This window comes from Eutrigla gurnardus, assembly GCF_963514095.1.
Source record: "Eutrigla gurnardus genome assembly, chromosome: 18".
NCBI classification, from domain to species: domain Eukaryota; kingdom Metazoa; phylum Chordata; class Actinopteri; order Perciformes; family Triglidae; genus Eutrigla; species Eutrigla gurnardus.
Genome location: NC_139929.1, coordinates 21,853,395 through 21,877,927, shown reverse-complemented (window position 1 = coordinate 21,877,927; position 24,533 = coordinate 21,853,395). Strand labels below are relative to the sequence as shown.

Below are 24,533 nucleotides of genomic sequence, written 5' to 3'. Positions count from 1 at the left end.
TCCTGCTAACTCAGTCTGTGCTGAAATGCGAGCGGAGTCTCTCTTGAGTGTTTAGTGGAGAAATGTCTCGCTGCTTGCTGGCCCCGCCCCCTCCCTTTGTCATCACGCCGCTCATACTTGAGGACTGTGTTCATCCTTTGTTCCATAAAAAACACTCCTTGCTGCTCTAATGCTGGTTCAATATTCATAAAATGTTCATTCATGATGTTACTGCCATTACAATATGCAAACAATTATTTAAGTTAAGTGAAGTCAAGAGTACTACTTTTCAAAGTAACTGTGGCAACACTGGACCTGTTGACCTGCACCTCAAAGAATCGGAATCGAGAATCGTTTAGAACAGGAATCGAAACAGAGGATCGGAATCGGGATCGGAATCGGCAAAATCCAAACGATGCCCAACCCTAGCCGTCTCCCTTTCTTTTCACCCTCTACACCACAGACTTTCAGTACAACTCTGCATTGGTTTGGTGTATAAGTGATGGACAGGAGGAGGACAGAGCACCAATGGGTGAAACTGCCTGCTTCCAAACGTGGCCAAGACCAGGGAGTCTGTTGTGTCCAGGTCTCTGTACTTCGCTATACTCTGCTGGGGGGCAGCATCGCAGAAACTTAATATACTGATTGAGAAAGCCGGCTCTGTAATTGGGTGCAGACCAGTCAGTCACATTTGAAGTTGTGGTGGAGAAGAGGACACTGAACAAACGGTTATATAGATAACAGGGTTTTTCCTGGCTCAAATTGAGGCAGAGGTGGTACCATCCTGACCATAGATCCAGTCGGCAACCTGGGAACGCCCCCGGGAACGCCCAATTCACGTGATACCCGAGGGGGAAAACAGCAAGAAAGCACACGATTTTGCCATTCACTCCTGCTTGTGATGGTACGGCGGTCGGCGGCGGCGACTCTGGACGCGCGCCGGGCCCTTCTCGCGGATCTCCCCCAGCTACGGTGCCCGTCGGGCCCCGTTCACGCGGTGGTCCCGGCGGGTCGCCTCGGCTGGCGCCTAGCAGCTGACTTAGAACTGGTGCGGACCAGGGGAATCCGACTGTTTAATTAAAACAAAGCATCGCGAAGGCCCATGGGGGGTGTTGACGCGATGTGATTTCTGCCCAGTGCTCTGAATGTCAAAGTGAAGAAATTCAATGAAGCGCGGGTAAACGGCGGGAGTAACTATGACTCTCTTATAAATGGAAACCGGAGTCACAGGGGAACACGTGGATACAGAGTCTAGTAAAGAACAATCGGTTGGGTCACACCTCCTCGTGGGGGTCCGCGGGCAACATCCTTTAGGATGGCTAACGTGACCTGTAATCTCCCCAAAAATCGGATGATCATGCGGTCCAAACCCGCTACTTTGTTAAACCTATAATGGGGCCGTCTCGGGCTCGTCTGTCACTTCGTTCGGCGCGATCCCCCCTCCTTCCCTCCTTCCCCGACCTTCGGGCCGGGGATGGGCCCCCGTCGGGACCGCATGTGCGGGCGCGGCAGTCGGTGGACTTTCAGTCTCCGGCTGACCGCGTTACGCGTGCGTAACCCCGACGGGACCGCTCTCGTGGGGGAAACGAGGGCAGCGTCGGCGGGTGGCGGCGGGTCTCGCTGTGGTCCCTCCTCCTATACCTCGGGATACCTGATGCTAGAGTCTGTAAGTCTCCCTCGAAAATTATGCGGTCCAAACCCTCTACTTTGCCAAACCCATGATGGGGCCGTCTCGGGCTCGTCTGTCACTCGTTCGACACGCTGTTGATACAGCGCCCCCATAGTGGCGCAATGCAGCAACTGCAGTTAAAATGACATCCATAGCTGGGGGCAGAGCGATATGGCGGCACAAAATTAAGAAAAAAGCTGGGGGCGGCACGAAATTAGCTGGAGGCGGCCGCCTCGCAATTTTGAACGCAGGAAAAACCCTGGATAATAATGCTCAGCATCCTCTCCACCACCCAGTGGACAGACAGAGAAGCTCCTTCTCTAAGACTGATTCAGCTTTGCTGTCGTAAAGGGCCGATACAGGAAGACTTTCCTGCCCAGATCAATAACTCACATCTGTCCAACAGAGAACTCTCAGCTGTATAGTTCTTCTTCTGTTTTCCCCTTCAACTGTACATGGCAAATGTTTCCCCCCCCCCCCCCCCCAATATGGAACGACCTAATTTGTATTTAACTCAAAAGAAAACAGCAGCAAATTTGCTCTACCAAATGTGTATTATATCTTGTGTTTGTATATTATCCTATTTTAATATGTGATATTGCAATCTGTAAATTCACTGTACATTTATTGTAATTTTGGATAACTGGCTGCTGTAACAAAATATTTTTCCAGTTTGGGATCAATAATGTCCATCAATCCATCCATTATTTGCCAGATTGCAAGGCCCTCTGAGGCAAATTTGTGATTTGTGGCAATACAAATAAAATAGAATTGAACGAGGATGTAAAACATATACACATTAGTGTTTAGGAGTGAATATGTTAGATCTTTAAGTATCCCTTGTGGACAATGAAACTAGAGTGAGTCGTGAGTGAAATATTATTGAGTAAATTATTATTTTCAGACTGAGAATTGATGAGAATGAATGGATTTCAGACTGAAAAAGAAAAAGATCTAGGTTCTCATTTCACAGTTGAACATGTTTTCCTATCCTAGATTGTAAGAAACTTAAACTCGAACCCCAGCCTCAGACTGACATCATGATGCTTGTAAAATATGACCAGCAATAAAAGCGTTATAAAAGAGTTAACAACGTAATAGTGAGAGAAGGAGAAACAGAAAACAGCCACATAGGGAAGGCTGCTTTGAACAGAACCAGACCTGCCTGGCAAATAAACAGGAAACACATGTCCAGGACAGAGGGGCCAACGGACCCACGGACAGAGGCAACAACACCTCAGGCACGTGGTCCGATTACCTGTTCAGCTTCAAGCACCCAAATAAGGCTGCAGTTAACTGGAGCAGCTTTGCATTTAGTTTATCGTGTCAAAAACAACTTTGTACTGCATCCATAAGGTCCACGTCATACCTACTTTGTATCATGTATTCATAAGGCGAGGCTTTGTGCAGCTTTATGTGTATGTCTGAGTAGATTCCCTTTGCAGCACAATGAACACACTTTAGTTCAGACACAAATATTCCCTCTTAGGCAGGCAATACTGGACGTGGACACAGCTATTGCAACACAAACCCACAGAATTCACATATGCCCTCGCTCACACACCATCCCACTCCACCCACTCACATGGGAGATCCTGATCACTCACATCTGCAACACTGTGTTCTGTAGAGAACTCTCTCCGCCCTGAGGCAGCAGAGTCGATAAGACCATTGGGTTTTATTAAGATCAACATTTTCTCATACAGTCAGCTTAAGATGATAACTGAAGATAATAGAAGACTATAAAAGCAAAAATAAACAACTTCAGCATCAGGCAGTGTGATCTACAAGTTATGGACTTCTGCCACGGTTTCATATAGGCAGAACAAGAATCTTTAACAAATGTCTTGTGAGAAAAATTGCAAACTGTGTGACAAAGAGAGAGAGAGAGAGAACCTAGAAGCAGAAAGGGAGGATTGGCCAAAGAGGGAACTGAAAGTGAATGAGAACAACCAGAGTACTTTACATTAACGTGATGGGGGTGGGGTCTCACCTCCCCCCACTCAGCCAACAGGAAGCAAGAAATCCAGAAAATCAACAGCGACGACTAAGGGTGTCCTACACAACAGGCTCATGAGCCAACAACATTTATGCCGTCAAGGACCCTCCCCAGGAAAACCACTCACCTTTCCCAGTCCGCCCATCCTGTCTGTATCATTTGACAATCACAAGTGCAGTAAACACAAGCCTCAATCCACTGTGGAGGACCTATGGTTTATGTAAACAACACAACTGTCCTTGTTAAAATAGTACCAGTACAAACTAAATAAAGTGTGTGGTCCTTATGCTTCTGAAAGTTAAAGCACATCATGTTGTGGCTTCGTACCCAGTGCCCTTTCATGTCATCTGCTCTCCCACTATTGCCGTCACTACATCCATTGTCAGAGACAAAACGGTCACATGGGCATAAACATGCACAGGGGGGAACCAAAGCACGTTGCAGTTTGACATCCTGCGTGACCATCCAACATAATAAAATGCCATTTTCTCTCTCACAGTCTTTAAAGACTGACCCAGCATGCAGCCGTAATTGCAGCTCCGCAGCAGAAATTAAATACTGGGACATGATTTGCTTAGCGCCATGTGAAGTCCTGTAAAACCAGCAACTATACTAACAGTCTGGCAAAACATGGAGTGTTTAGAGAGTAGTTTATTAAATATGCACTCCATGACCTCTCCATGCTGAATGTTCTACACAAAAGACGGGGTTTAAAACGTTACCCTGGCTTTATGCCTTCAGACAGGTTTGTATCAGGTTGACACTGTTTAGAGAAAACAGAGAGAAGGGAGAACATTTTGTTCTAATACTAATACCGATCTCCAATTTTACATTGTCCTGATGGAATGAATCAGGTGTCAGGAAAAAGGTATTAGTGGGGGAGAGCTGTTACCAAGTTTAAATGCTGTCCTTTTACTAAATGTCAATAAAATCAGGGAGCATATCAGGCTTCACATAGTACAGTCTGGGTTGTCTAAATCAGAACTGGGAACGTGCATCATGCCAGAGTCACGATGCCATGTTCAGGTTCTGTTATCCTGTTGTTTGTTGCACACTTGAGTTCACTGAAAGGTCTTCAGAGGCTGCATCATGTCAGAGGTTGCATGTCAATGGTAATCAACACAGAGAGCTGTTAGGGGATGCGAAATGCGAGGGTGTCTCAATTAGACTATGTGTGTTACTACAACACTAGGAGACCTGACAGCACATTGAAATAATAAGAAACCAAAAAATCAGAGAGACAGATTAGGATTCAAATAAACAGACGACCGATGGTGTGTGCGTGTGTGTGGAACAAAAGTTCAATCCAAACTCCCCTGCGTGGCATTGGCGTGTGAGGGAAACCCTCATCTCATGCAGTTGCTGGAGAACGAACAAGCTTTGCCTAAACTCCACTGTCTTCCCTAGACATTATCCACCGACAGCCCACAAACAGTTTTTCGGAAACACACAGTATCCTGTATAATAAAGCCAAATTATCAGCTTACAATGGATACCTACTTCTCTATCTACTGTCACAGAAAAGTAAAGAAGCGTTTCAAACTTTAAAAGGGTGCACTTCCGTATAGAGATCTGTGATGGAGTCATGTCCAAAAAGTTGGGAGCTTTAAAGAAAAAATAGCATCTCATTTGCGTTAATCAAGCAGCTGATGGAGCTAAAAAAAACAACAAATTCTGATCTCACCTGTGACGTCCTCGTCTTCCTCCTTAAGCACATTGTTGTCATCCACGTCATCCGCCTCATCCCCCTTTCTTGCCTTCCTAGTGTCCTTCACTGGGACCACAGTGAAGTTGGTGGGCATTTTTACACCATGTGCTTCTTCTCAATGTCTCCTGTTTGCCACACTTTATCTTGTTCTACTCTCCTCCCTCCGTGTCCCTTCCTCCCTCTCTGCTCTGCTGTTCCTCCCTCTCTCCCCTCGTCCAACAGCTGTCACTCCTCTCTTCTTTCTAGATCTCCTGCTCAGTTGTTTGCTTTTTCATCCAGACTCACTGCCCTGGTGTACTTCACTCCCCCTCTCCTGTACTCTGGGCAGACGTCGTGTCTTACTTCTTCTTAGTTTTTCTGCCTATCATTCGGATTCTGCTGTACACCCATGTGACCCCGACCACCCCCTCCCTCTACCCTTCCACACACACACACACACACAAACACACACACATCAGCTATCCAAATAAGGAAGCGCATGACTGCCCCGCCCATTGGAGGTAGTACCCACAAACACACACACACACACAAGTAAAAAACATGACTTGCATTTGTGCTCATGCGTATGTGAGAGCATACATAAGGCTCATTCTGTGCCTGAGGGCAGATCCTCTGCCCAGGAATGTCGCTATGTTTCACGCACAACAAAAGCCGGCAATGTCAACTTTGTCCAAACGAGAGGAGGAAGTCCAGCGCTGCTGCCACTGAGGAAAGTTTGCATGCACCCAAAGGGACACATATATATTTCCTCACTTCCTTTGCTGTGTTATTTGACCCTATGCATAGTCAGAAGGGGGCAGGGCTGATTTAAAGACATATACCGGCTGTCTAAGTACACACACCACTAGAGGGTTAGCACCCATGCTAACACACACACCCACACATTCAACTTCAGCAGTGCATGTGCACCTCATTAGAAGTGTCATGTACAGGATGTTACTGTGAAAATACGCAGGGAGGAGGATGGGGCAGGAGGGAGGTGTCAACTTCAACAGTTATCTCTTCAGAGCAACTGCTGAAACATGAGGCACAGTGTGGACAACAGACCAACACATGCCTGAGCATTATGGGATATTTATAAGCTTTAAAGTGTAAGAAAAATGGAAGTCTTCCAATTTTTTTCAAGTGTAATTGAAAAGAAGGAGAATTAACCTTATGACTAATCCAAAAACGATGAGTCATTTCCTGAAGGTAAGTGATTAGAAGGTATGACATCTCACCCTAACTGACCAACACCCCTGTTTGATGGGAAACGCTGAGCAAAACCTCGCTGGAGGAAAAAGCCACAGCTCTTTTATAATGCTGCAGCCCTGCTCAACATCTGGGGAACGACCCAGGACAAGTTAGCCTCTCAGTTCCCCAACATGACGACATGCAAGATCAATACAGCGAAGGGTGGGGGCTACAGGAAATAGGAAAGGGAGGAGGTGGAGCAGAAGGAGACAGAGACAGACAGGCAGAGTGACCAACTTACAGGAAAGCATTGCCTCTTTTTTAGCATTGCGACTTGTGCTTGGCTCAGACTTCATTACAAAAGACTGAGCCACGGTGAGAAAACTCCACCTGGTACTAGAGAAGCAGCGATCCAGTTTTTTTCTGATCCAATCCGATACCGATACCTGGGCTGAGCATATCGGCCGATACCCGATACCGATCCGATACTACTGTTGAATGAATGAACCGTATACTTGCCATGTGAGTGAAGGCATCAGGCTTAACATAAACATTTAGCCTTGTTAAAAAAAGGTAACAAATTAACACAGATATAAATCTACTTAATATTATTTATTAACAAACAACAAAGTGTACATTAGCAGCAAAAAGAAATAAATAACACTTGTAACCATTTAAAGTGCACTGCAAACATATTTTAAAATGTAATATAAAATATAGCAGCTGCCTGAAACCCAACAAACAATGGCTTAATGAACCGGCGCTTGCTCCATGTTGCTCTGTGTTTGCTCGTCACTAGCTGCTGTGCGTGCTCTGCGTGATGACGTAACCAGCATAGCAAACATAGAATTGAAGTGACTAGATCGTTGTAACTGTATTGCTGTGTATGATATTAATAAAAATATATCCGATCCAGCTAATAAGTCAATATCGGAGCCGATATCCGGTCAGGGTATCGGATCGCTGCATCTCTACCTGGTACTATACTGAGGCTGGGAGGGTTTTGACTTTTATTCAGTTTAGTGGTATCCAACCTTAGACTACAGAAACATCTTGATGCAACTTATATTTAGGCTGGCTTAGTTAAGATTGCTTTGTTTCTCCATACAGTTTTTAACCAGAATTTGAGGGAGTGATACAGTATATAAAGATATGCAAGATTTCCATTTCCAACAGTTCCCATTTGTACCTCTACTTTAAAGTTGAACTCTACATTACTATGTTTGACTATGTATTAATCCCAATTAGACATGGGACAATATGAAAATCGTAATCTCACGATTACCCTGGCAAAAATAATCATGATTTCTTTTTTAAACGAAGATTCTTTTTAGTGAAAAACAATCTCTATTATCTATTAGCTTGCTGTCACTGAAATAGGGTTGCACGGTATACCGGTACTAATTTGGTACCGGGGTACTGAGGCATTTAAAACGGTACCATATTGCATTTGGACAGGACCGGTACTTGCAGCGCCGCCGGCAGCGCCCGCAACAGCGCGGCGAACTCGCCACGTGACGTCACTGCGTTGTAACAGCTGAGAGGACGAGGAGCGAGCCGCAGCTTTGGGAGATAAAAAGAAAAAGCAAGCAAGCCGGAGGAAACAGCTAGCAAGTTAGCGAGCAGCGTGGACTGGAGCAACAAACGGAGTAGGAGGAAAGCTTGGAGCGAGCGAGAGAGAGCGCGAGAGAGAGCGCGAGAGAGAGCGCGAGAGAGAGCGCGAGGGAGAGCGCGAGAGCGAGCGAAGCACGGAGAGGAGAATGGCTGCTGCCACCGTCACCACGCCGCAACTTGCGGACAAACCAGCGCCGCGAAGTGCGATATGGCCGTACTTTAGCTTAAAACAAATGCGCAAGGCGAGGCAGTTAACGCCGATGCGCTATTGTGTAAACGATGTTTAAAACATGCATGGCTAACGGCGGAAACACCTCCGGCTTAGCCAAACACTTAAAGGACCAGCACCCAGACCTGCACACTGAGCTCAGGGAACGACGGGTCATTTACTCAGGAAGAAAAGCCATCGCCCTTCACTCTTAACAAAAGTAGCTCTGGAAGAAAAAAAATAGAGCTGGTTTATATATATTATTATATTTTATATTATATTATTGTATTTATATTTTAACATTTTTAAAATTGTGTGCATTAGAAAAGCTTGTCTTTGTGGTATTTTATTTTATTTGCTGATTAATATGTTATTGTTCTAAGATTTTCTATTAAAATAAAGTCAGTAATGACATTTTTTGCGTTCACTTTTTATTTGAAAAGTACCGGAACACATGTTGGTACCGGTACCGGTACCAAAATGTTGGTATCGTGACACTACACTGAAATCCAAATACTTCCTGCATGCCCGGGAGGCAAGTTGCTCATTTATAACAAATTTATTTCCAACAAATACATTTTGAGTTCCATTTGATATTCTCTCTGGATGAGACAAAGTCTGTAGAAGCAGCTTCAGGCACCGCAGCTGATGAATTCATCTTCTAACATCACCGAAGCACAGAGTGCACTGGAGACACCGTGGTCGTTGGCACATACTCTCACCCGGCACATCTTCCCCACCACAGACCACAGCCTTATTGATAGCTGTCACTTTTAAGCGGTTTCACGTCGTTTCCATGCAGATTGAGTGAATACGCTCAGTACTTAATATATGCCATGTTTCCACTGCATGATACGGCTCCCCTCACTGGTTACTAGGGTTGTCACAAGAACCGATACTTCGGTACCAATTCGATGCCGACCCGAAAAAAATAATTTGATATAGAGTTGCACGATACCCACGGTAGCCACGGTAACCCGCGGTGCCAAAACGTAACGGTTCCTACTATACTAGAAATTCTACACGACGGTACTACCGTGGATTACTACTACCGGTGCCAGTTTCCGCTACGTAGCAGCCGCCTCTCCTCTCCTCCCGGCTTCTCACTGCATGTAAACAGACCCACATGGCAACTACTGCAACCTAACTACACAGCTGCTGAATGATTGGCTGTTTGCCTGTTACTGTGACGTCCAGGGATATGATAGGCTGTTTCCGTACGCTGGGTCCGCCCGTCTGTTATCTGATTGGCTGTTCGTGTGTTTCTGCCGGGAAGACGAACTCAAGACAGCTCCGCTTCACAACAAGTTCTGTCTCGCGCAGACGCGCGCCCGGCTTATTAACAGTCACAATCAACACAACACAACACACTCACAAACAACACAACACAATACAACACACGCACCATGGCAGAAGCACCGGGCCCGAGCGGCGAGTCTGCCGCGGCGGCGTTGTCGTCGTCAGTGGCACCGCTAATTTTGCTAAAAAAAACGAACTCCAAAAGCCACATATGGAGCTATTTTGGCTTAAAACAAGGGGCAGACGGTAAAGCCATTGACGATGCCCGTCCACTGTGCAGGCGCTGCCACCAAGCAATAGGAGCAAAAGGAGGGAACACATCAAACCTCATCAAACACCTGCAGTGTCGTCACCCAGATTTATATGTGGAATACCAGGTTAGTATGCCCTAGTTATTTACTCATTGGCTAATATTAGGCTATATGCTCCGTGTACAGGCTGAGGAATGAAGAGTTAAAGATTTCAAAGTATAAAGCACATAGAAAATGCATAAACATAAAAATATATTATGTTGGAGAAGAAGCATTATTGTGATTTTTTTTTTAAAGTCAAAGTTGATTATTTATATTAGTTAAACATAAATGTATGTGCTAAGGAAACTGAATGATTATTTAATTTCAACCATATAAATTCTAACTTCATTTATTTGTTTTTTATTGCTTATATGCTTTTGTTAATGTACTCTTGTTGACCCAGTTATGAACTAGGACCATTAGGGTAATTCATGTTATGTATTTCCCACCCCTTATTTCAGAGAGAGCCATCCAACCCAAAAGGAAAGCAACCCATTGCCAAGACCATACCTGAAATGTATGAGCAACAGAGAAAATATCAGCCAACTTCAAAGGAAGCCACAACATTGAACAGAGCAGTGGCTGAATTCATATGTGATACACAGTGGAGAAGTCTGGCTTCAAGGAATTGGTGAAGAAATTGAATTGTAAATATGAGCTTCCTGGGAGGAATTTCTTCATGTATAAAGAAATACCCATGCTTTACACAGAAACCAGAGAGGCAGTTATGGAGCGGCTGTCAGGACCCAACAAGTACTTCTCCTGTACTACTGATCTGTGGACCAGCAGGGCCATGGATGCCTACATGACCATCACTGTGCAGATGATAACAGAGAGCTGGGAGATGGATGCATGGTGCTTGGAGTGCTCTGAGATGAACAGTGACCACAATGCTGAAAACCTACTGGAAGCCCTGGAGGAAACGATGGAAGATTGGAATATGGACAAAAACAAGATGTCGGCTGTCACTACTGACAATGCATCAAACAACATAAAAGCCTTTTCACAAAGATACACCTGGATACCATGTTTTGGACATAATCTCGATTTGGCCACTAACAAAGCGCTGGCTATCGACAGGGTGTCATCCGCCTTATCCAGACTACGGAAAACTGTCTCTGCCTTTTCCAGGTCACCAAAGATGTCCAGGCTACTGCTAGAAAAACAGACAGACTTGGGTCTACCTCAGAAAAAGCTGCTTCATGATACACCAACACGCTGGAGCTCTGGTTATGACATGGTAGAGAGGTTCCTGGATCAGCAGCAGGCTGTTAGTGCTGCCCTGGCCACCGAGAGGAAGAAATGGCATCTCATGCCCAAGGACACTGACATCACCACACTTGAAACAGTAAAGGAGGTGCTTGGACCACTGCGACGGTTCACAGATGTTCTCAGTGGAGAGAAACTCCCCACAATCTCTGCAGTTCAAGTGGTCATGTGGGACATATCCTCTTGCCTTGCTGCATCTGAAGATGATGTCCCCCTGTGCCGTGAAATGAAGGAGAAAGTTCTACAGGATCTCAACAAAAGATACGCAGACAAGGATTTACAGATTATTCTTAACTGTGCCACATATCTTGATCCTCGTTTCAAAGACACCTTTGTGGCGATGACACCTGAGGTGAAAGAACGTCTCATCAAGGACATCGAGGAGCAAGAAACTCTGCAACACACTGAGGCTGAGGCTGAAGTTGAGGTAGATTCACCAGAGAAGCGGCCAAGAACAGACATGCAAAGGCTCCTCGCAAGCATCAAAACAAAAAAGAAAGGAGAGGTCAGTGCCACCCCCTGCTCCCCTGGATCTGGGGATAGGATGACCAATACACAGAAAATCCAACATGAGCTTGATGTCTATGCCAGAATGACAGAGATCAGCGGAGACAACAACCCTCTTGAGTGGTGGAAATTAAATTCTGGGACTCTGCCACTCCTCTCCCAATGTGCACGAAAATACTTGTGCATTTCAGCATCCAGCTGTGCCTCTGAACGGGTGTTCAGCACTGCTGGAGGGATCTGCACCCCCAGACGGGGCAGATTAGATCCAGAAAGATTAGACATGCTTGTTTTCATTTCCAAAAACCTGCGTGAAATTAAGAAGAGGTCACAGGAGTAATGTAGACTCTTTCTATATTGTATTATATTTATTGTTCAGAATATACTGTTCAGTATTTTGTTAAGTTATTATTTATAGAATTGAGCTACAGTTCAATGAAGTAGCCTTTGATATGCCTTTGCATAAGTTCTGTCCTTTAAGTTAAATACCTCAACGTTTGACGAGACAAACAAACACGCAGAGAAAAGGCCAGTGGGTCTGTTGTTTTTTTTTGTTTTTCTTAAATTTAACTTTTTAATAAATGTTATTCATAAAAATATTTGTTCCAGTCTAATTCTTACTTCACCAGTATTATGTTTATCATGCACCAAACATTCTAAGTAATTAATAAGTATTTATTTTATTTTTTTATTATTTAACTTGTACAAATACATTGCAGTTCATAAAAACAATAATTTTAAAAAAAGGCCGCAGTATCGTGATATTACCCGGAACCGTGATACTTTGTCTGGTATAGTATCGTGGTTACTCATTTTGGTATCGTGACAACTCTAATTTGATACTTGCTTTTTTCTGGTATCGTCAGAACCGAATATACAACTTTTCACTCGGCGAGCCGTGTCGATTCTTGGCGGAACTGACGGGGGCAGTATACGCGTGTGAGCAGCACAGAGCAGTAAGCGGCGCTGAAGAAGAAAACTTGCCGTCTTCGAAAAAAATGGCTTCAGCAGGTGGGAGCGAAAGCACAACACGTCGGCTCGTCGACAAGACAGGTGCGAAGAGTCGCGTGTGGAAATATTTTGCGTTCGAGGCGGATGAATCCGGAGCAATTCTTGATTCAAACAAGCCGACATGCAAAAAGTGCCTCAGAAGTTTTCAGACCAAAGGAGGAAGCACGTCAAACCTGGCTATAGGCCACTGCTGTTCTTTTTTTAATGTAAAATAGTTGACTATTGTTATTTATGACCATATTTATAAGCACAGTATTGTTTGTTTTTATACTGGATGGCTATAGGTCTGTTGGCAGCTGGTACTGCAATTTAAATTCTGTGCAAAAAGATCTTAAAGCACAGTGGTGTTAAATACTTGACAGTTTGAAGCAGTTTTCAATAAATTAGTGAATTTAAAAGTACATGGGTCCTGTTGTTGTTGTTTTTTAAATTGTGGTATCGAATTAGTATCGAGAATCGTGGAAATTCACAGGTATTGGTATCGACTACTGAAATTCTGGTATCGTGACAACCCTACTGGTTACCAGCTCCTTTTCTCTATGCCGTGTTTCCATTGCAGAGAGTACCACTCCAGTGTATGCAGGAGTCTCAGCTCATCACCGTAGGGATGGTGCATGACATCATCTTCAAGAAACTTTCACTGAAACATTTCAATGGCGACCAACCAGAAGAACATCAGCATTTCATCATCTGTATGCTGTAGTTTTGTGATTGCCATTTTTTTCAGTAAATAAAAAGAATTGCTGTCACTATTGATGGCAGCTGGGCTTTTTTTTTATGACAAATCAGTGCTTGGTGGAAACGTGGCTATACTGTCTAAAGTAGCTACCATAGGGAATGTTTCTGTTCATAGTGAAAGGAAGGCATTACACAATACTGTGATCTCACAAGGCAATGTCCACCAATGGTCCACAAAGTACTATGGTGCTGCTAAGGCAACAAAGAGATCACTCATCTACTCCCTGCTTAGTGGATGGCCAGTGATGTAACTGGCATCTGCTGATTAGGTGGCCAGACAGTCAGGCTGCTTCTCAGGGCCAGTGCATCCAGGCCAGGAGGACAATGTCCCTGTTATGAGGGCCTTCACGACAATCCACAGTGGACACTGAAAACTAACTAGATTAGAAATGTGGCATAAGCAGTTCATTAACAGTTTTTCACCATGTCGTGCATGATATATCACAGCCGAAGCACAATATCAACACAGAGGAACACAAGGGTATTTACTACATAACTTCATTCTAGACCCATCTGTTGCTCCAAAATAATCATAGGAGGAAATAATCAACTTTTGAAATACTAAAAAGAAAAGTCTGTAGAGAGGCACAACTTTGTGAAACTCACATATTCATGCTTAAGAAGCCCCCACCTTCTAACATATGGCCAAACGTTTGCTGCCGAAGACAATGCACACAGAATATGTGTACATTGTCTAAGGCCTTACTTAAATAAAATCACTTTGATCACGACCTAACAAGTGATTTTCGACAAAATTGTAGAGCATCCGGACTGTCTAATGAAGGACACATATGATCCATCTCTGTGATCTAGACAACCAGAACAGGAAATATAAATCACACTAGAGGAATTAGAAAAGCAGTTTGCAACATAGAAGCCTACATATGGTCATTTGTCAGATATTTTAAATTCCAGTAACTCTATGAAGGCTTGGGAGTGGTTAATCAGAACAAACAGATATAAGACCGTTATAGAGGTAGCCTACAGCACTTATTTGCTTTACACTCACTGGAGTGATGATAATGGTGCTTCCTGTAAGGGGAGATAACCCACGGGTTACATTTGCATGCACAAAACATAAATGTATTTGGGTATGGGCACGCTGGTGGCAGAGTGGTTAGAGCGCATGCCATGTACGAACGTACTAGAGCCGATATTTTCGGCCGATATTAGGCATTTTCCAAACCATCGGTATCGGCATTTATCTGCATTTATAATGGCCGATAAATGAATACGAAACACCCTCATAGAACTTAACAGAATTTGTCTCCAGTCTTGTTCAAATTTATTTTTACCAAGTCTTTTACTTGTGTTTGGTTGTTGTTATTGTGTTTTTGTTCAAAGGACTTTGAGTTTTATATCATAAGTTTGTATTTTTATCAATTTTATTTATAATAACTTTAATATATTTGGAAGTTTATTTTTAAACGACATTATCATATTATTTTTGTGAAGACTCATAAATAACTACAAATAACTAATGTTAGGGAAATCTGATGTTTTGTTACTCATTTCTGGAAAAAAAAATATATAATCGGCCGACATATCGGAATATCAGATTTTTAAATCAACAAACATTTGGTTTTAACAGACGGCATCACATCACTTCAATTGACGCCTCACTCTACTGGCTCCCTGTACATTTTAGAATTGATTTTAAGATTTTACTGATCGCTTTTAAGGCTCGTCAAGGTCTAGCCCCAGAATACATCTCAGACATGCTGACCTCATACGAGCCTGTTCGCAGCCTTAGATACGCGGGCGGGTCTCTCTTAACTGTTCCAAGGCCGAGGCTCAAAACTAGAGGTGACCGTGCCTTCTCTGTCAGAGCGCCTCGGCTTTGGAACGACCTGCCCGCGTAGATTGCTGAATCAGTGTCATCTTTTAAATCACTTCTTAAAACTCATTTTTATAGACTTGCCTTCCTGTGATGCCGTCTTTTTATCCCTTTATCCCATTGTTTTTCTTTCTTTGCAAGCACCTTACATTACTTAACTAACAAGCTAATAATAATTTCCTCTGTCCTCTGTACATTTTTATACAATGATGCGTAATTGGATTTTACTGTTATTATTAATTGTTTTGCTTTTACTGTATTTGTGTGTGTATTGTGATTTCTGCCATGTCAAAGCACTTTGTTAACTGCTGTTTTTAAAGGTGCTATACAAATAAAGTTAAAGTTATTATTATTTGTATCGGTATCGGCCTTCAAAATCCTTTATCGGTCGGGCTCTCTCCCATGTTTCCTATCTATCCACTGCTAATAAAGGCTTCTATGCCTCAAATTTTTTTTTACAAAAATGTATTTGGGTTTCAAAAAATCTAAAATTTGCCCTTCTAAAAAAGAAAATGTTAAGCTGTTTACATGACCAAAGAGTGTAAATATTCCACTAATATTTTGTTTCGGCATACTCTGATTGAAGTAAAATGCCTCCATGATATATGCCGAAGGCTACGGCCTTTAAATAACTCGACTTTTCCAGATTTGCAGTCATGTAAGCTCCAATGTGCGTTATCGACGCTCAGCAACTTTGGCAAAACTGCACAAGAACAGACCATTTTTAGTCGGTTTGTGGACAGAGTTTGCCATAAACAGGCATGTCTTGATCCAAAAATGATCCATTTGGGAATCGGAACAAGGCCCAATTCAGAATATCATATAGGGCTATGGTGTTTACTTGACGCATACCAAATTCTGAATATCTTCATATTCTGAATAATAGTGAAATATTAGTGTGCATGTTAACATGGTCACCGAGGACTTCCTCATCCATCCTCAAAGTTAAGGATATGTTTATCCATAGCTTTTAACTTGACATGAATCTGGTCTTCAGAAAAGTATTCATCCACACAATGGGCTAATATAAACTCTGTAAAGGGAATAGAAGACATTATATCTATATACTGTCCTGTAATGTACTGTCCTGTAATGTACTGTAATGGTTTGGACTGTGAATTTATCCACCCAGAAAATAACAACAGTTCAACAGAGCTGAACTTTTTCTCCCTCGGCTCAGATTTCAATCCCAGAATAGAGGTATTGATTGATTCTACAAGGGGAAATGGGAGGAGACTGGATTTGCAACAGATAGCCTGCACCGAGTACAGCCCAAGGACGTGGAGCTCAGCCCTTTCTTCTCATGAGCAATTGCTTTTTTAAGAATTATAATAATTCCATTTGATGTTTGGCAACTCCCTGATTTTCTCCTTTCATCACATCTTAAGCTAGACTCCCCTTTCATAACTCCCTTTGTTTGTCATGGTTTTGCTGCTTTATGATACATTACCCTGTGAACGGATATTTGGAGGACCAAATGATAAAAAAGGGAACTTCAATATTTAAATTAATGTGATCTGAAAGTACACATGATCAAAATGCAAACCAAAAGGAGGTGTTACCCAGTTGAATGATGGGTCTGTTAATACATTCAAACAAGATAACAACCATCACTATTACTACAATAAACAACTAATGTTGTGAATATAATGTTTGATGCTGTTTAAGATGCCTTTGCTCTAGTAATCACAGGAGTAATGTGACCCATGTGTTTCATAAACATTGTTATTGTTAATAAATACAGATTGAATATTTAAAAATAAGTACACATTGCTCTGCAGGACTAGCACTAACGTAAGTTAAAAAACTTGTAAAATCTGGCAAAGTCAGAAAACATGACCTCATATTTCTGTGACATCATCCCTGTTTAAGAGCTTTGAAGTGATAAACTAAATCCCCACCAGTAACTGATAGTGCCCTCTAGAGGGGGCATGAGGAAGGACAGCCTTCCTGTGAGGATCATTATTCTGAGTCACACAGTCTAAAACAATGCTGATGAGTGAATCACAGTGGCCAACAAGCTGGCCAACAGTAATCTCTTCATCATGTCATGTGTGTTTGGGTCATGGCCTTTTGTCGACGGCATCTTCCCTTCTCTCTATTACTTCCTTCTGCACATAAAACTGTTGTGCATGCGTTTTGACTGACGGAAGCCAAATGGGAGACAAAAGAAAAGCCATGATATACTATACTGTACTACTCTATAAGCTTTTATGTCTGTGTTAGCAGAACATCAGTTATACATTCATCAGAAATGCAGCTCAAACAGTGACATGCAGTGAATAGGCCTGATCCCTGTGCAACATGTCTGTTACTGTAGCTGACAAAATAACACACACACACATTTGGAATACAAAAAGTCCATATTTGACTGGCTTCTGCTTTTGCATTTAGAGTTTCCCTCCTTTATGCAGCAGATAGCTGAAGACTAATAATGACACTCTGTTGCCCCCATTTGATCACATCTGGAAATACATCACAATCATGACAAAACATGGACAAACTACTTGTGCATTGGTACACACCTCGACCAGCAGGCTGAATGAAGTCAGCCAACTGGCACCAATCTTTAACACCTAGCAGTGTTAACCTGTGTAGCCAGGTTTAAACTGGCAAATGGAAAGGGTATTTTTTTACAAGCACTGCCTCAAGTTAAACTGAGGGGAAACAATGCCAGCTATATTTAGACAGACTTTCCTAAGACTGTGAAATTGTGACTGGACCTTTTAGTTTCCTTTCTGAACAATTCCCATGACTTGTCTTGCCTTTAGTGGTCTGTAGCCGGGTGATGAAGGTGAACTCTTGTCTGCATAGGGGTATCGTGAGTCTCTACAACCACCATTCAATTCTACTTTTGAAGTTGAGGTCACAATCAAATAATTCAATTCCTTATTATTGTTTTTAAATCACTGCAGTGACAATTATGACTAGTCTTGATTCATCAACACATCATTAGTTTTATGACAATTGTCGTTCCTTTTTAAAATGTTTTAAAAATAATAGGGTAATGGTATAAAGTGTGGTTTCTTTGGAATCTACCACACTAAAGGCATATTGTCACAGTAAAAGAATTGGTTGAATATATAATAATACTTAATAGGCTATACAACAACGGTTTGGGTTCCTCAGTGTTTAAGACCTACACCTGAATGCACCATGAAGGTTGGCGGCTACATGCTTTACCGAACAAAGCGATGTGCACACAGGGGATTTTAAGTGGAGATAGTGTGCCTGGAATAGCCAGTTGGCTGAGTTTGCAGGGCGTTGATGGGGGTTTGTTGATCGCTGCCGTCTCCAAATCATCTGCAGCCTACAAACTGTCAACGACGCATTTGACATTTACATAACTCTTCCATGACATATCTCACAGGAAAGGCAGAACGTTGCCACATCGGTGACTCCAGGGAAGCAGTCCTGTTGCCATCATCTCCGACTGGCAGTGGCCATGGTGTCACCATAAGTGCCGCTGCAGGCTACTATGAGCTACGCAGCTTGGAATGCTTTTGGTTTTATGTGGGGGTGGAGAAAAAACAAATACGAAGTGAACCGTTGCTCCTGCTTTTGACCTCGAAGCTCAACATCAAATTAATTTTGATCGATTGTCAATTTAGAATGTAAGCCGTGATGGAAAAACCCCACTAGATACAGTCAGATATTTAAAGTCAAGGTAAAGCACAGTAAATGAGCTGAGGAAAGGTAAATGCCACTCTGCATGATAAGAGGCTACATGAGTCAGGGATGACTTAAATGCACACGTGGACAGCATCAACTCGACCATCTCAGGTAACCGCACGCTTGCCTGCCAGTCATCCATTAAACTGTATTTGACACAGCCTTCTCAGGTGACACTCTCTTCTGAAGCTAAACGCGAGTCCACTAGATTTCTTTTTGACCTTTTTTTCTGTGAATGCTGAATTGTATTGGCTCCAGAAAACAGATTAAGCAGCAAGTAAGGTGACGATCATTTGCAACCGTTGGCCGTAAATGGTTTGAAAAGGCTCCTAATCTTACTTTATTGGCAATGATATGTTGTGGTTTCTTTCTTTCGACAAATTAACAGTGTCTTTTATTTTTAGACCACAAGTTAATGAAATTGGCAGGCAACCTGGTCTGAAGCATGTGTGAGGTGTGCAGGCTCACTGCACACTCTTCTCCTGTAAATACCAGCTTGTGTGTTTACTCATCTGGCCCCAGATGTTTTATTTACAAAGGAGAGGACAATGCAATCTACAATAAATAAACAATCCAAGTAAACAGCGGGAAGCAGCGCTAATGATGAATATTCTCTGGTTTCAAAACCGACAATTGCACAACCATACTGGTGGTTGCACTTGCAGGAACACTCGACTGAGCTTGGAAATGAAGTCATGCATATTATAGCAATCCGATGCCACTTAAGCATCCTCTTTTATCTCTGTTGATAGGCCAACTGGACATTAATATCAGCCAGTGTGTAAGTTGAGCAAAAACAGAAGGTGGCTCAAGTAGAAGCCGTGAGAGATGGTGGAAATGATTGAAGCTTCCACTGTATCAGTTTCATCTCTGGCATTTGACTGTGTTGAAGTCATTTTGGCTGCTTGTGACAAGGGGAGGGGTTAAGAAGTAATCTGTAGCCTCTCCATTCAGAGACAGGCAGAACATGATACTCACATGTCTCCCTACACATTTCTGACATCTGATACCGGCCGACGTAACCAACTGCACCCAGCTGGCGTTTCCCCTTGAATACACCTGGGGTGGACATCATAACATGAAGACTTACACAATCCAATGCTAAAATTAACAGACAGTAACAGAGAGCAGTTGACGCGACTAACAATTCTGTCATGTAATTTTACAAGTTAGATGTTGCTATTCACAGGCCTTGTTTGGCTTTATTTTGTCCTAAAATAGTATTTATTGCAATAGCAAATGCAGAAAGTCCGAAATGACTCAGTGTAAATGCCACATTTAGCCGTACACATACTGCTGACCAAGAGCTGGAAAGCCCCATGACTACCAAGAGCAAATGTGGAGAACCTCGTAGGAAAAACATGCTGAGTAGTTTTTCCCACGACATCTGTTCAATGTCTATAGCAGTGATGGAAGCAGTGATTGTTACCGTTATCAATGTGTCCACATACGTTGTGTGTCTGAAATAAACAAAAGCTTCACATTTATGTACAGAGCAAAATTCGAGATAAGAACAGCATTTCAGCTTGATTACAGGACCGTTTCTATATCCAGTAAATCCAGTGCATTGATTATTGTGTGTTATAATATTATTTTAGTATTTCCACTAATATTGGTTATCAGCCAATAGTGAGTCCAATCTGATACTTACCTAAATGTTGATGCAATAACCAGACATGCATCAAAACTCCAGTATTGATTGGCCTATAGGACAAGTTGACCTTTAACATATGGTTCCCACAATATTAAACTTCTGTGCTGTACACACAACTGTGACATTAGCCATGAAAACAATACAGTATATATGCTGGTTAACAGTGGAAACAGCTGATCAGTCATGCAAGTGCAATGCTCGCTATGTCAGAACTTATTCAGCAAAAGTGCTCACATATCCCATTAAGCACATCAACCCTTCTTCAACAAAAGGCAAAAAACCACCTCAAGCAAGTATAAAGGTTTTATCAAATTCTGCCGTTTCCATATAGATTTTCTAATGTGATATTCAAAAACACATAAGAGTACATTGATGGAACCACTGTGTCAAACCACAGGAAAGGAAGAAAAGAAACGGAAGTAAAGCTCTGTGAAACACAGAATACTACCTCGCCTGGATCTTAGATGGTGATATACTTCTGCTTTCTTTAGCATGTCAGTAGGTCACATGTACTACACAGGGTTATTTTGAAAAGGTACACTACAAGCTACAAGCTACACAAAACACTCTCTGAAGAGCCATGACAGTCAGCAGTACAGATGCAACACAGTTCTCTACTACTTTAGGAATCTTAACTGATATGTGGTGAATGTAATGTCTATCTGCACAACGCAATAAACAAAAATATGAAATAACGCTAAGAAGCCAGTAAAAAATTCCACACATTGACAGATTTAAATCTTCTGTAGTTTTGACCACAGCTAAAAGTTTGGTGAGGACTTTCAAATGAAAGATGAGATAATGCAGGATTTATTTTACTGACACTTCCCATCATAGGAACTTAAACTTGTACACTGTTAAAAGCATTATAAAAGGCGTTTCTATGATTGGGCTAAACTGGGTCTGTGTGCACTTCCCAAAAGAGGAGGAAGGTTCTCAGAAAACCCTCCAGACTGACCAGAGAGGGACACGCCACTTCTCCTGAGTGTTGCATGTTAAAATAAGGAGCAACTGGAACAAACATCATACACAGGACTGGGAGGAGAGGCAGCGGACTGGGAGGCCACACAGGAGCAGATATAGAGGACGCCAGGGCCCAGTTGGTGGCCATGTGCTGACTGCTGTGCTCCAAATAAAGCCGAGGGCAGCACATGATAGCCCAAGGTGCATGCCTTTTTTAACAGGAAGGCACACACATGCACGCAAATGTAATGCTGTGTGGGGAGGCCAGTCATTTACTAACGCTAACCCATTCATACTGCACTCACCACAAATCACTAACAATATATCAGTGCTGTATTTACTACGTAACCTCAGGCTCCACCTGAAAAGTAGTCTGGAGCCAGCAGAGTAAAAGGGATCAATCACAGGCATTCACATATGCACATGCTGTATGCATTAACCTCAAAGACACATTAAGACCATGACATACCTCTCACTCTAACAGATGGTCCACATGGAACAGCACTTAGTGAGTAAAAACTGTGTAAATAGCCTGAAACACCAACCTCATTTCAGAGGGTTTGGATTTGACCAAACCTGACCTACCATAGGGATGGGCGACATGACCAGATCTGTCTTCAGAGAGAAGGTTATATGTCATGGTATTACAAACAATAAAAGGCATACTCCACTCAAAACATGTGTCCACCAATTTTCACTATTATTTCTGAGGTTTTTCTCCACCTCTTTTCACCACGGCCAAAATGGGAATATGACCTTGTATTAAGTATGTGGGGGTCTCCATCATCCATGTATGAGTAGTAATCCAAAACGTAGATAGATGGTATTTTGAAATCCAAGTCTTGGCTGAACATGACACTGGCGGTGCAACATGTATACTGCCTAGACATGGGATGATATGAAAAATTCATATTAAATTAAGACAACCAAATAATCTTCAATAAGATGATCATGCATAATATGGTCTCCCTGCATAAATATGAGAAGGTGGGTCATTCTCTCATAGACTTCCATGTAATCAGATGATGATGTCCAGTACAGAGAATGCGAGTTTAAGGCACTTCAGCTTCGGCTTCACTTTTCAGCCGCCTGGAGCTGTCACAGAGACAGACTGACAGTTGCTCTCTCAGTGCTTACAAAGTTTAAATCCGACACCCTTTGGAGACCCTTATCCCTGTAGAACCTCATTTATCTTTCACTGCCTGCTTAATCTCTCATAAATCCAAATGTAATCTTAGTCATTCTACGTATCTGAGGCAAGCAGCAGGTTGCATCATGGGTGCATCATCTGTTCTACCCCGACACCGCAATGAATAGATTCATTACATCTCTTGTTAAGACACCATGCTTACAGGGCATGCTTGTTCTTACATACATTCTAAGACTCTGTAAAATATATACTTTTATGTGAAGCCATATGTCCACTTCCTTTTTTTCCATTTCTACTTCTTCATAGGCACTGCTTCCTCTTTACAATGTTACTTAATCTCCTCCCATGCATGTATTGTGCAACCTAGCTGACGAGAGAAACACGATGTCTCAGTTCAGCTACACTTTCACAAATATTAATATTGATTACAATATTTAATAACCCCCCTCCAAATATCAAGAAAACCTTCTTTCTTTTATGTTTTAGATAACTGGGATCAATCAGTCTACTTTATCTATAATCTTTATGTCTTTCTGTCAAATGATAACATACATAGAATTGTTACTAAAAAGCCTGGGCTGCACCAACAAGGACTCATTTAATCTAAGATTAGAATCAGAGTTCAGCAAAATTAGGTTTAAAATGATTAATTCTACATGTACATTTTTTTAATTTTGAAATATAAAAATTTATCTCTTTTTAGTAACCAAGTAGCCACCTTTAAGCCAACATTTAATAAGAGTTAAATTAATATGATACTTGCTTACCCAGTTTAAAATAAGATAAGAAGGGGGGCTTATCTTTTGTCTGCTCTGTATTCTTAAACAAAACCTTATATTGTTTGCAAACTAGCTATGAACTCAGTTAGTTAGCCTAATGTTCCTCATGATGTTTCAGCAGAGAAGCTCCAATTGTTGGCTGAAAGAATGGAGCAATATGGAAATAAAACAACTGACGGCAGCAAACTTACTTTTGCTAAATGTTCCTAATAAAAAGGCAGCCATTTAAATAGTTAATCCTCCTCAACTCAAGTTGATAGTGGTTAACATGTTAATCAAGGTTTAGAGCAAAAACTAAACCGCCATTTAAAGAGAGGTTTACATTGAATCTTTCTTAATTTTAAGACTGTTTTAAAGATTGGTTCAACATGATTTAAAGATAAACCATGATTTAATCAGGTTTCAAAATGGTGCAGCTCATCCATTATCCAAATATCATCTAGACTAATCTTCTGCTACAGTTCTTAATTTAATTTAGCATCCACTAGATATCAGTAAATAGGTTACATCAAAACAAGCGGCATCCTCTGCTATCAGTCACGTGCAGATTGCAGTGGAGGAAGGCACGGAGGATATTGAAATCCAGGGGAAATAAAATGTTTGCATTATCCAGTTTAGCCCTTTAGCACTTATAGATGTTAAAATGTGTTCATGTGCAATTAACAACTACTAAATGCGTAGTAAATACCCACACAACATCACATCTCCAACAGTCCATACCACAAAGAGTAAAAAAAAACAGCCGATAGAAAGAAAATCTCTTTGAGAAGGACATTGCTGTCTTCTGCTACTACACACAGGCTGGATCCAGAGAAGACTTCACCACAGACTTGGATGACTTAATTAACTGTATCTATCTTAACTGTTAAAGACACACACAAATGATAGAAATACCATGATTCTAAATCGGACAACAAAGCCACCTCCCAGTTGAGTATATGTCCACAGAGGGATACAATCTTCTTCTGCATCGTGTCACAAATGTTTGCTGATGAAAGCTCACTCAAAATAAAC

At 42.1% G+C, this 24,533-nt stretch overlaps 1 protein-coding gene across 5 annotated transcripts in view; it reads right to left on the bottom strand.

The window, feature by feature from the left end:
- Positions 1-24,533, bottom strand: part of slc12a7b (solute carrier family 12 member 7b) — an 85,028-nt gene that overhangs the window by 58,635 nt on the left and 1,860 nt on the right. Inside the window, exon 1 of one of the 5 annotated variants that reach the window (XM_084033360.1) lies at positions 5,332-5,662. The exons of the other annotated variants lie outside the window; for them this stretch is intronic. Within the exon in view, the coding sequence (XP_083889486.1) occupies positions 5,332-5,449 (118 nt within the window). The 5' untranslated portion in view covers positions 5,450-5,662. Of the gene's footprint in view, positions 1-5,331; positions 5,663-24,533 lie in introns of those variants that run through there. 5 annotated transcript variants of the gene reach the window in all.